The sequence below is a fragment of the Pteronotus mesoamericanus genome, unplaced genomic scaffold, assembly GCF_021234165.1.
Source record: "Pteronotus mesoamericanus isolate MK-2021 breed Mesoamerican mustached bat unplaced genomic scaffold, CSHL_Meso_final contig_27, whole genome shotgun sequence".
Taxonomy (NCBI): domain Eukaryota; kingdom Metazoa; phylum Chordata; class Mammalia; order Chiroptera; family Mormoopidae; genus Pteronotus; species Pteronotus mesoamericanus.
This window is the reverse complement of record NW_026555115.1, coordinates 25,729,701-25,742,471: the sequence shown is the minus strand read 5'-3', so window position 1 is coordinate 25,742,471 and position 12,771 is coordinate 25,729,701. Positions and strand designations below refer to the sequence as shown.

General features: G+C 39.4%; 2 protein-coding genes across 2 annotated transcripts in view; one reads left to right on the top strand and one right to left on the bottom strand.

Annotated features, from left to right (window-relative positions):
• FAM162A (family with sequence similarity 162 member A) overlaps nt 1-4,304 on the top strand; it is a 36,519-nt gene extending 32,215 nt beyond the window's left edge. Inside the window, exons 4-5 of the mRNA XM_054575218.1 lie at nt 1,386-1,494; nt 4,043-4,304. Coding sequence (XP_054431193.1) covers nt 1,386-1,494; nt 4,043-4,135 — 202 coding nt within the window. The 3' untranslated portion in view covers nt 4,136-4,304. The remainder of the gene's footprint in view (nt 1-1,385; nt 1,495-4,042) is intronic.
• Nucleotides 4,305-6,209: 1,905 nt separating this feature from the next.
• On the bottom strand, nt 6,210-8,563 carry WDR5B (WD repeat domain 5B). Its single transcript, XM_054574968.1, has 2 exons — nt 8,464-8,563; nt 6,210-8,037 (listed from the first exon to the last, which is right to left on the bottom strand). The coding sequence occupies exon 2, from the start codon at nt 7,962-7,964 to the stop codon at nt 6,975-6,977; it is 990 nt and encodes a 329-aa protein (XP_054430943.1). The 5' UTR covers nt 7,965-8,037; nt 8,464-8,563; the 3' UTR covers nt 6,210-6,974.
• Nucleotides 8,564-12,771: the final 4,208 nt, after the last annotated feature.

The following is a 12,771-nucleotide window of genomic DNA, read 5'->3' as shown; positions in this document are numbered from 1 at the left end:
ACTGAGCCACACCAGTTAGGGCTTTTTAAATGTTCCCTCAAAAGTAACCTCTATCACTTTTCATGAGGATCACAGCACTTCAGTTGGAAAAATACCAGTTCACATAAAGTATTGTCAACATGGGTAGTTAGTTTGTGGTTGGTGGGATCTTAGATGCTCTTAGTAGAGCAACTCACTGTCCTTAGCAGTTGTCCCTGTTTTCTCCCACCTGCAGGCCCAGCTTCAGTGCCTGGAGCACTCCATGCACATTGCTGCCTCAGTGGGTCCCAGCTCTTACCTCACAGGGTGCTTTCACCCTGCTTTCAAGGCGCTCCTCCTAACCACCTGCTGCGTCTCAGACCCTGTTGCTTCCTTCCAAGCACTTCTAAAGCACTTTTCATTCCTTGATTTCAAACATAATATGTGTGAAAAATGGGGACGGGGTGGGGGAATAGTTAGCATTCCTATCCCATCATCTAGAGATAATCACTTCCTATTTATAACCCACTGAGCAGCCCAGTTCTCTATCCTGGGCCCGCTAGGGCCCCACATGCCCTGTCCTGAAGCCCTACCATACACTCAAGTGATAGAACTTAGACCCATTCCCCCCACCTGCAGAATCATCAAGGTAGAAGGGGCTTCTCCTCAAACTCTTTCTTGTTTGGCCTCTGGACTTTCACACAAGAATGATAATCTAACTCTAACCCTCAACTTCCTGTTAAGGCAAATGGATCTGTATTCTGTGGATGTATTAGAAGAGGGACTTGCCAAAGAGCTAAAGTTCACTGTCACTCAATTTTAGCAAAACATTAGTTAAAAGATAAACATTAATGGAGTATTGCTTTATGCTGTCCCAGATATTCTCAAATCTATTCCTGGTTCAAGGCAGAGAACAGAAGACTTGGGTATAAATAGCACATTGTTTAACTTTCTCCTGTTTGTTTTCTTCTGAACTGTGCTTTGTGTTGAAACTTACGAGGCTTATTGCAGTATCTGTTGTTGGGATATTATTCAGGGAATCATTATATCCAGAATATCTTCTTCAGATATTGGCTACTAATGTGAAACTTGAGAGCCAAAAACTGGGCCCACATTAACAAGCATAGATGAATATGCCTTGCCTTGTTGAGGGGGGGACTTTGTTCCAGGCTTCACTTTCTATCTTCATACTTTCTCCTTTCTTTCCTACTTCAAATTTGTGCTATCTCATTGTATTTTATAAATAAATATAAAGTGAGTTGTAAAAATGCCCCATTTGTCCTAAAAGTTCTATAAGATCTCCAGGCCCCACCTCCTTTTTTACATTTATAGGCACCACTCCACTTCTGATTTGTGGTACAGAGCTGTATATCCTGCTGGCAGCTTCAGAAAATGAACTTTCTCTCCTGATCTCATTGTATTATCAGGTTTGAGATGCTCGACGCTGCAAAGAACAAGATCCGGGTGAAGATCAGCTACGTAATGATCGCCCTGACAGTGGCAGGGTGCGTCTTGATGGTTATTGAGGGCAAGAAGGTGAGAGTGGGCTTCCTCTCTCTGTTTTCCAAAAAAGACCTAGAGGAAACCAGGATAGACTCTCATATTTATTCTCTGAGAAGAAGTGGCTACTTTCTACACAAGAAATTATAAGAAACAAAATGAGATATCGTAGGCACAAACCTAGCAAGCCTAGGATATCACACGTAGGGATGAACAACAAATCCTAATCTTGGCATAGAGGACTAAATTTTACATAAAGTAAAAAGTATTTAGTTACCCACAGATATCTGAAATAATGTGAAATAAGAAATATGACACTGAGAAATTCAATGATAGCTCCATGCATGTCTATAAAGCACTCTCAGTACTTGGGCTTATTTATCCTCAGTCTAACTGCCTTAATCCTGGTGAACAGTTTTACCATGTTCTTTACTTTGTGCTCAGCCAAGTTGGGGCATATGTCTGAAGACCATAGCTCCTTGGCAGTACCTAGGAGTTCAAGTCCAGAAATTACTGTTTTTAACGTAGATAACCATTAATAATTATCACTGAGTGACCTGTCTGCCAAGTATTGTACTTTGCTGTTATCTCAATTGAACCTCACAACACTGTAAGGTAGATACTATTATTAGGACCTCATTTATAGCTGAGGAAACATAGCTTAGAAAGCTTTAGTACCTTGCCCAAGGTCATGCACCTCCCTAATGGTAGAGCCACAGTTTAAACCTCAACCTGATTGAGGTGATAGCAAAATTGCTCCCACTTATTGAGTGCTTATGTATAGCAGGCCATTCAACTTATTTAATTACCACAATAACCCTAAGAACCTAAGAGGTGGTTCTCTTATTATGTGTTTTAAAGAACATGAAGCTTAGAAGATGTTAAGTAATTTTCCCAAAGTCACATAGCTAATAAGCACCAAGATAAAAATTGAGAGCCAAGATTGCAACTTACCAATCCTCATACTATACTATCTTGTACAGATTACAGTGTAGTTACTTTTATATGCAGCAGCAATGGTCAAACATTTATTTTTTGTTAAAGATTTTATTTAGTTATTTTTAGAGAGAGGGGAAGGGAGGGAGAAAAAGAGAGAGAGAAACATCGATGCTGGAGAGAAACATCAATGCTAGAGAGAAACATCGATCAGTTGTTTTTCATATGCATCCTTACCAGGGACTGAACCCGCAACCCAGGCATGTGCCCTGACTGGTAATTGAACCAGCAACCTTTTCTTTTGTGGGACAATGCCCAACCAACTGAGCCACACCAGTCAGAACCAAACCTTTATTTTAATACTGTGTATCACAGCTTTCCTGTGGAAAGAGATGTCTTGTATCTATTACCAGATGTTATCCCAACCCAGTGATAACTGACCTCCTTATCCCAAGAGTCTAGAGTAAAAGGAAATGAACTTCCGGCTCTTGTTCAGAGTCTTGGAATGGAAGATACTAGGATCTCTTCTAGCTTCATCCAAGGGTATATATACACTGTGTTCTTTAAAGATTTTTTAAAAATTTATTTTTAAAGAGAAGGGAAGGGAGGGAGGAAGAGAGGGAGAGAAACATCAGTTGGTTGTCTCTCTCATGGCCCCAGCTGGTCATGTGCCCTAACTAGGAATCAAACTGGCAGTCTTTCACACACAACCCACTGAGCCATACCGGTCAGGGCTACACTGTGTTCTTTAGAGAGTTCCTCTCCTGTTTTGTATCATAAAGCCGTATTATTTGGTTTTTATGGAACTATCTTTTTTCTAAAAAGTTGGTAGATGCTACTGGAATGGAAAACTTTTGAACTTAATGTGATTCAGAAGAGGGAAATTAGCCGCTCTCTTTTGTACTCACCCTCCACTTACCATGCAGTCTCCCCCACTTCCCACACCTAACACTTTACATATGAAATTACACAGATATAATAAAATACTACCGTATGGGGTGATAGTGTCACTTATTTGGTATAAAAATTTTAAAACTGGTCTATTAATATAAGCTTCACGGAAGTGTAACAGGTCACAGGGAGGGAAGCAAGGGTAGAGGATGTTTGCCTCTCCCCCACTGCTGTTTTTTCTCAAGATGGAAGAGTAGGATGTATGTCGCAGGAAGTCATCGATGGCAGTAGTTGGTAAAGTAGTTGGGATCCCCAAAGCAGAATGTTTTTGGTAAAAAACGGAGTAAGGAACTAGAAGAGTGTGAAAGTTATGAATGATTTAGAGGAAAAAAGGATAGCAACAAAGAAAAGCAAAAGGAGGAAAAGGCAATAAAAATGGAATTGAGAGGGTATTTAATATTGAAGGTAGGAAAAGGGGAAAGACAAGGGAAGGGAATAAATTGTAAGAGAAGAGAGACTGGAAGATTGAATGAATGAGGCCAGAAAGGAAGAACAGTGCCTGAGCGGATGGACTGCTGTGCTGGGAAGCATTAGAGGAAGCAGAAGGCACCTGGAGGGGACTGCGGGGCCCGGTGTGCATGCAGCAGGCCAGTCTGGTCTTGTCCTGCCCTAGGTAACTTGCTGACATCGGTGCAAGGTAATGGCATCACTGCCAAATGGGCATAAATAATTACGTGTTCAAATTGTTTCATTTTAGGCTGCCAGAAGACACGAGTCTTTAACAAGCCTGAACTTAGAAAAGAAGGCTCGTCTGAGAGAGGAAGCAGCTCTGAAGGCCAAAACAGAGTAGCAGAGGCATTCGTGTTGGCTAGATTTTGAAAATCCAGGAGTAATGTTTCAGCAACAAGCCTGTATTAAAAAGAATGTGGTATGAGGATCCATTTCATTAAAGTATGGTTTGTGCAAACATACCATTTCCCTATTTTGCTTAAGAGGTACCAATAAATTTTCTTAAAGAACTGACTTGCTTCATTTAATGTCTTTCATCTAGGTTAAGTGCATTCTCTCAGATTTTTGGTAAAATGAAAGAATGAAAAATGAGACAACTTATTTTGACTTTCATAGTAACTCTCCTTTAGAGTCAGGTACCATATCTTACTTTAATTCCTATTACCCATGTGACTTCTCCCCAGAAGGCAAAATGACTTCTCTCTCTGCATTTCCCTCCTTTGTATTCATTTTGGAGAGATAAGGAAGGCCAGCTGAGTACACTGCCCAAGTGCACCTTTGAGAGCTGCTTCTCAGAGCCCTGGAGAGCAGTCAGACCACACTTGGCCATTTTGGGGTCTGCTGACAGACAGGTGTCCTGGCAAGGTGCTGAGAATGATCTGGCCACAAGTTTCTAGGGGATTTTGAAATCCCAGCCTCGTGGTGTTGCTTGGGGCCAGCAGTCACCTATTCTGCTCCTTGGCTTCAAATTCCCAACTGGTCCTTCTGCGGCCTTTACTGCATTCTGTTACAAAAATCTATCAAGTGCATTTTCTCATTAGTGTTGAAAAATAAGGATTTGCACCTGGTATGTATCTCACTTTGCGATACCAAACTGTCATATTTAGGTATGGATGCTGGTTTCTATTTTAAGTATTTTTCTCACAAGTGAAAACAGATGACAAATCCTCATAGCCGTATCAACCTGCTGGATCTCCTAAGAGGGTTGAACAGATTTAAAAAGCAGTATGTGCAGCTTTTTGGGAACTTGGTTTAATAAAATACTCAGTAAAATGTAATACATCAGTCTACCTATAGCTTCATAATCTGATGTTAATGATGTCTATTTATATATTTTAGAATGACAACTTTTTAGATACCAAATTCTTTGATTTTTATCACTTGAAAATTATGAAGATCATTTCTTATACATTTTAGCAGATAAGTTTTTCTTGATTATTTTGGAACACTTATGTTACATCTTACCTAAACCAATGTTATAAATATGGGTAAATTTTAATGTACTTTTTAAAAATAAGTACTCTTCATAGAACAATACCATTATTAACTTCTAAAGTAGCATTTTCAAGTGTTGTATCTTAGAGATTTATTAAATAAATTTATATTTATTTATTAAAAATATTTGATAATATTTATTAAATTATTTAATAAATATTATTAAATAAAAATATTTAACTAAAGCTCACAGATGTTACAGTGAAGCAAGAATTTACACAATCATTTCTCATTTTGTGTCATTCTATTCAGTAACGTATAGTGACTACCTCTTTATGGGTTAAATACAAATTTCTTGGCCAGAATTAGATAGACCGGCCCCTAGCTAATCCCACTTCTCCCGGTACCCTCCCATACTAACTTCTTAGCAGTCATTCCCTACTAATAACTCTAACATCTTAGGTGCCTCAGAACTTGTCAAGCAAATCAGATATAATGAGCACTAGTATAAGATACTGTAGAATAACAAATAAAGACAGGTTTGCTCTTGATACTTTCAATTAAATTGTACTATCTTTTGCTTAATTTCTAGATTTTTTTTGTTTATCATATTTCTATAGGTAGTGGGCAGAAACCCACCTTATATTTTCTATAAGTCCTATGTAAAGTTAATATGTAAGGCTCTACCCAGATACTTTTAATCAACAAAAATAATAGTATGGGGAATTGATTCCAAAAATTTAGTGAAAGCAGGTGAAGAATGAAGTGTTGATGGTATAATTCACTGTCATTTATCAAACATTACTTGAGTCCACTGAATATACAAAAAGTGAGAATACAAAGAGGAATAATGTACTTATTGGCTCCAAGAGCACATAATATACTGGAAACATGGCCCACGAAACCATTACAATTGGTAAATGATATATTTTAACTTTAATAACGGAAACTATAGAAATAGCAAGAAAACCTAACTCAGCTGTCAGTTATGGTTGGAGTCGGGCAGGCAGTGATGGCTCCACAATACAGTGATTTCTGATCTAAGTTTTGAAGCGTGGGTAGGAGCTGGAGAGTCTGATGCAGTGCAAGAGAGCAGCCTCCCACTCAGACATTTAGTTTGCTTGAAAATTATGACAGGGCACAACCTGGTAAGGCATCAAGGGGTCCTTTAGTAAAACGCCATTTACAATGTTTTAGACTTTCAGAACAAACCTAACCATCCCGTTTTCCCCAATTTGAAGGCTTGATTCCGTGGACCATTTCACATCCCATCATGTAGACCATTCACTTAAAGTGTGTGAGTGGCATCTGACATACCTCTTCAATCCACCATCACCACAGGCTTATGTTCTTACTCATCTGATCTCCCAAACCAAAAACCTCGGAGTTACTCCAAACTCCTTTGCTCCCCTCATTTAATCAGTCATCTGTCATGTGAATCTTCTAAATATTTCCCAGATATCAATATACCAATCTCTAGAATAGTCATTGAGAGGAATAGAATGGCAATCTGTTCAGGGACAGACATAAGAGGCTAATAACAGACTTTAAGATTAAAAGTCAGGAGCCCTAGGTTCTAGACTTGCTTTTCAAACCGTCTTGTTTTGTAAATTTAGGTTATAGGTCACAAAATCTAATATAACCCAAGACAATGTTAAAAAGAAATACAAAACCATGCCAAAATTAAGAGAACCCATCTTCTCAAATGTCTTTTTTCCAGTTTGGCTCTACTTGCTTTCTAGAGTTTAGTGGTTACTCATCCACAGTTTAACCGTTTTGTCATTTCCTAATGCTGCTGATGCAATGATGTTTTCTGTAGGATGACAAGCTGTTGCGATTACGACGTCTGTATGACCTTGTAATTTCTGTACAATCTCTTTAGTCTGAAGATTCCAAATGTAAACCAGGTTATCCTCTGAACCAGACACAATCCACTTTCCACCAGTAACTGAAAAGTTGGCAAATATGCAGTATTTCTCATTCTTATGACCAGTGTATGTCTTCAGGCATCTACCTCTACTGTAATCCCATAGTTTAAGAGTATTGTCCAAAGTTGCAATGAGAATATATTTACCATTCGGAGAAAATTTTACAAAAGAGACAGGAGGGTTATCATCAGCAACAAGTGTTTTTAAACACTGACCTGATGCAGCATCCCAGATTCTACAGACACCATCATAACTACCAGACACTATCAAGGACCCATTACAATTAAAATGAACAGCAGAAACTGGGTCAGAATGAGCAGACAAAGTCTTGAGACACTTTCCCGTTTTCACCTCCCATATTTTCACACTCTCATCAAAAGATCCTGAAATAATGAGGCTGGATGGTGGATTGAAATTACAGCAAAACACATAATTACTGTGTCCCTTCAGCGTTTTCAGACACTTTCCAGATCTCACATCCCAAATCTTCAGAGTTTTATCATCTGAGGCAGAAACAAGACGCCTGGAATCTGATGACCAATCAACATCTGATATTTCCAGATTGTGACCATAAAGTGTTTTCTCATATTTTCCATCATAGGCTCCCCAAATTATAATTACTTTATCAGCAGAAGAACTTGCTAGCCATTCTCCACTAGGACTAAACTTAACCGATGATACTGCTTCCGTATGTCCCACGAGAGTACATCTGAGAGCATAGTTTGGTTTTTCAGACTCTTGTTTGCTGGGATTGGCTGATGAGGTGATGGCCGACTCTACTTTGATGTCTGACTTCTTTGTTGCCATGGCTCTGAAGCTCCAAGTCAGTAGGTTGGTTAGGCGTCAGGTCCTGAACCAGGCAGCCCGGTATTTTGGCTTTCTGCCCATCAAAATGAAGATTAAAGAATCAGACTCAAAAACAAATGGTCTTTAATGATTACAGTTCCTAGATGTCTTTACGATATACACTGATTCAGCCGCACGGCTTTGGACCACTTTTTCCTCGCTTCCCCCTGGAAACAACTACTTGAGAACTATTATTAAAAAGGCCCCATGCCCTATCGGCAAGTAAGATATTAATGTGTATTTTGCGAACGTATACAGCCGTCCAAAGCAGCGGAGGTAAGCTCTACAGAACTATGTCTCAACTCCCCTCCCCCCAACTCCGACATCTTTGAGAACACTGAGCAAGCCTACCAGTCTGACAGACTTTATGTACTTGAGCATGAATGCATCACCGCTTTAAACATAAAATTTCATAAGCTAAGAGAGAATCTGCATCGACACCGTTACTTGAGGCACGGACCTGACGGCTGCATCCTGCAGCTGCAAACGGGTCCTCTCGGCCGCGTCAATCTAAAACGGAGGCCCAGTCGTAGAGTTCCTGCGCAGAGGGAGCGCCCCACCCCCAACCTTCTTCCGAGTCGAGGTGGCCAATGGGAGAGGCCTTCGTGCGCCTGCACGGGAGGAGGAGCCAAGGTTTCCTTCCGGTCTCCCTCGCTCCCCGCCGCCTCCGCTCCCCGTCGCCACTCCCACACTGGGTACTGCTTTCTTAGCTGAGTGGGGAGGGCGGCAGGACTGTCCCAGACCTGGACTGGCTAGCGAGGAAAGCAGTGAATATGTCATTTTTTTTTTTTTTTTTGGTCCTTTTGCAAACCGTGTGACAAGAAAGGACTTCATGTTCAATTCCCTTAGCCGCAGGGTTGAGCCCACGTTTGGGACAGGAGCCGCCCACTGTGCATTTCAGAAATGTAGCTAAGGTCGTCGACCCACCTAAACGCTATTGACTACATGTAAGCTGCTGCATTCCCTAAAGGTTTAGGGAAGGATAAAGAATTTGTGCTAGGGGGTTTTAAAGGCCAGTGGTCATGACATGGTGGTAGTCCAGGGGGAAAACGAGCGAATGTTGTTTTAGCACTCCCTTACGGTTTATGCCTCCAAAGAAAATTAAGAAAAGTTCATATTTTCTCAGGTGCTTGAGACAGAAAAGGACCAAGTAGTAGATGGAATGGGTTAAGAAGTGTGTAAGGTTATTCGTAATTAGGCTTTAGAGACCTTACACTAGTTTTAAGAAATGAGTAATGGCTGTGAAGGTATTAACGTAAACCATACATGCTTCAGTTGTAAGTTACTCTTCTTTAAACAAAAATAGGTTTACCTAAAACTTGGTAGCGCCTCCAATTCCCCAATAAAGGATGCCCGAGAGAGTCAGTGTTGTTTTGAAAGGCTTTCTTGGTAGCTGAGTTGAAGTCAAAAGGCAGGTATCCCTCGTGTTTTCTGTCAATCAACGACTGAAACATTCAGAAACAGTGGGTTTCCTATCATATAAAGGGTAATTCAAAGTCTTGCCCTTTGTAAGGCACAACAGCACAATTAGGTCACCTATAATACTTTAAGATTCTACTACTTTAGTTTGGAATTTAGATAGGAATTGCACGCATGCTTTAGGCTTAGCTAATGCAAGTTAATGAGATAAACACAATCAGGAGTTCCTGGGAATGGGGAGAGCATCTTTAAAATGGTTTGGAGCTTCCGTTTACATGCACTGTGACTCTTCTTAGCCATGGACCGCCCCTCTGTAAAACTTTAAAAAGACAAACCTTTTCCACTCTATCATATCTTAAAGCTCAATTCTGATTAAACTCTGCCTCCTCCCTCTCCTTTCCTCCTCCCATTAGCCTGGATTAGTGTGATTTTTACTGGGAAGCTTACACACACTTTAAATTCTGCATCAATTGAAATTATTTCCATTATAATTAATTCATTAGAAGTAAATTTAAAAGCACTTCAGAAAACAAAGTGTAGGCTTTGTTTCAAAGAACTTAAGTAAATCTCTATTTTTCTAGTAAGTTCCATGCTCGAGGCAAATAAGGAGAAAATTAGGCAAGGCAAACACAGGACATGAAGACTAGGATGGGGTGTTGGTGCTGGAGTCGAGTTAGCCCACTAGACCCATCACAAGCATGAGGACAAGGGGGCTCACAAGCAGGTGTTGACAGGACTATGCAGAAAAATAACTTTCTTCGAATTTTTCCAGAATTTGACTGAAAAACTGAAAAGAATTTCTCCAGTATTAAAATCCACTTTGATGTCTAGAATTTTTTTTACAAATAGCACCAGGAATTCATGTAAAGAAAATTAAAGCTAGGACTATAATTAAACCATTATTCATTAGTCATGTTCTAATACTAGTATATAGTCCTAATATTGCAGTCCTTGTGAATTAGGACTGAGAATCTCATAGCTTATTTCCTTGGGGGCAGGGGGCATCAGAAATTGTGGAATGTGTAAAGAACAAGGAATGCTGATACAGGTAAAAGTGAAAGGAACCATTAATTTTCTATTTGCATTTGGGGCTCTCAAGTTTCTTATATGGTCCTGCTTTTAACAAATTTCTATTTTTGCTACCTTTAGTCATGACCAAATAAGTGATTTGAAAGTTTCCCTCCCTATAGAAATCAACTTATTTTCTTTACATGTCCCATCAAAGTTTTAAAACTGAAAGTCTCATCTGTGGTTGAAGGGTTTATTCTCCTAGCCCCTCAGTAAAATTTGTGAATACTCTATACAGAAGTGCCACTCAAATGGGTAATTTTTTAATTAAAAAGATTTAAATTTTTTTTTTATTCATTCACACTGGACAGCTATTATGTTGGCTCTTGTCTGTTTTTTTTTGGGGGGGGGGTTGAAAGGGGACATTGGAGAGAGCGGGAAACATCAATGTATGATTATATCTCACATGCCCCCTACTGGGGACCTGGCCTGCAACCCAGGCATGTGCCCTGCAATGGGAATCGAACCAGTGACCTTTCGGTTAGCAGGCCGGGGCTCAAAGCACTGAGCCACATCAGCCAGGGCTAAAAAGGTTTTCTTGATGTCAGACCTTACCATGGCCTGGGAGTGATTTTTACATTAAGGGCCTTTTTGCCCAACTTGCTTCATGGTAATTCAGATTACTAAATCCAGTCCTCAAAAATCAAATTTAATACAACTGTATACATACCCAATTGCTTAAGACCACCAGCTATTTAAACATGAAAATCTAGTTGGGCTAAATATGGGGTGGCCAAATAACTTATCTGAGACTTTCTTAACGTGAAAGGGACTAAAATAATTAACAGCATTAATTGATCTAAAAATTATGATTGCCCCCATCACACCAGTACAGCCACCACTGACTTCTCAAGGGGACTCTCCTCATAATCACAACATAATCTTGGAAAGCTCTACACTCTTTATATTGTATTTTATTATACCCCAGGCTGCCGAGCTCTCTCTCAAACCTGGTACTGTTCTCTCCCCACCACTGTGGTCTGGGTTTCTATTTTCTCCTTCCCCATTACTCTTAAATAATGCTGGGCCCAAGCGGTTTAGGTAAGGAAGTGACCCACATTGCGGACATCCACTGGAATCCATTGGCTTCCTGGGGTTAAGTACCATAGGTATAGAGAAAGGACTTTTAACTTTTTTCTCTGCAAGAACATGCACGAATCACAGAAATGACTTTTTCCCTAAAACAATTTTTCAAAATAGCACATGAAATAGCAGTAATAATCTAAGCAGGCTAAAATAAACTTGTAAAACCAGCAATTTTGCAGAGTGTAGTCTGCGGGAACTCAGGCTATGTTTTGCTTTAATATTTTGTTTTCAGGAAAAAAAAAAAAAAAACCTGGTCAGTGGAATCTCTAAAAAATGGCATTGAAATAATCATGGGATGAAGAAATACACTCTTTGTTTCTACTGATCATTTAAATTGGAGGAATGGATAAAAAAAATTTTTTTCATGCAGCAACATATACTATGTAAAAATTAACAAATCCTTAATAGCCTAAGGCAACCACCAACTTCCACATCAGTTGGATATAATTGGCCAAAAAGTTTCTAACTTTAAAATATGCTGGAAGAGACCAGTGAGCTAGTTTTAGTATAAAATACATGTCTTAGCTATCCTGCAAAATATACTTGTTAATTTCTCTCAGAAGGCATTGGTTTTTGTTTTTAATGTAGCAAACCTCTGCTATGACAATGTTTGTTTTTGTAAACTTCAGGTCAAATTTTGTCTCCTGAAAGGTTACTACATATGAAACACATTTTAAGACAATAGCGTTAAGGGTTATTAACCCTGATTTCAAACATAAAGGAATTCCTTTGAACTTTCAGTACATACCCTTTACTAATATCACATAGATGCATATTCCTTCATTCATTTAGTATTTATTGAATATCTACTAGGTGCAAGGCACTCACCCATGGCCTGACATACTGCATTCAAGTACAAAGAATCATTAGAGCCGTTCCAAACCAAAGTGTAAGAACACTTTGAAAAAGGACATAGAGAGGTCAAAATGATGAGGTAAACAGAACATACTCAACAGCATATATTAAAAGGTGATCTTGACACTTCTTGGGACAACACTGCTTTAGGAAATCAGCTGTGTTAAGTTCACACCTCTGGATGGCATTGCTTTCTAGGGCAAAATTCTTCATTCCAAAGCCTTTCGTTCCGTGTCAATACCTTCCACATTTGAGTTCCTTGAATGGAAACATGCTTCTGAGTTTAGCCATTATTCTACTAAATTCACAATCATTTGCATATTTTTAAAAATTCCTGTTA

Bases quoted from the DNA above. Each gene is read 5' to 3' on its own strand.
- WDR5B (XM_054574968.1), bottom strand. From the start codon at position 7,964: ATGGCAACAAAGAAGTCAGACATCAAAGTAGAGTCGGCCATCACCTCA.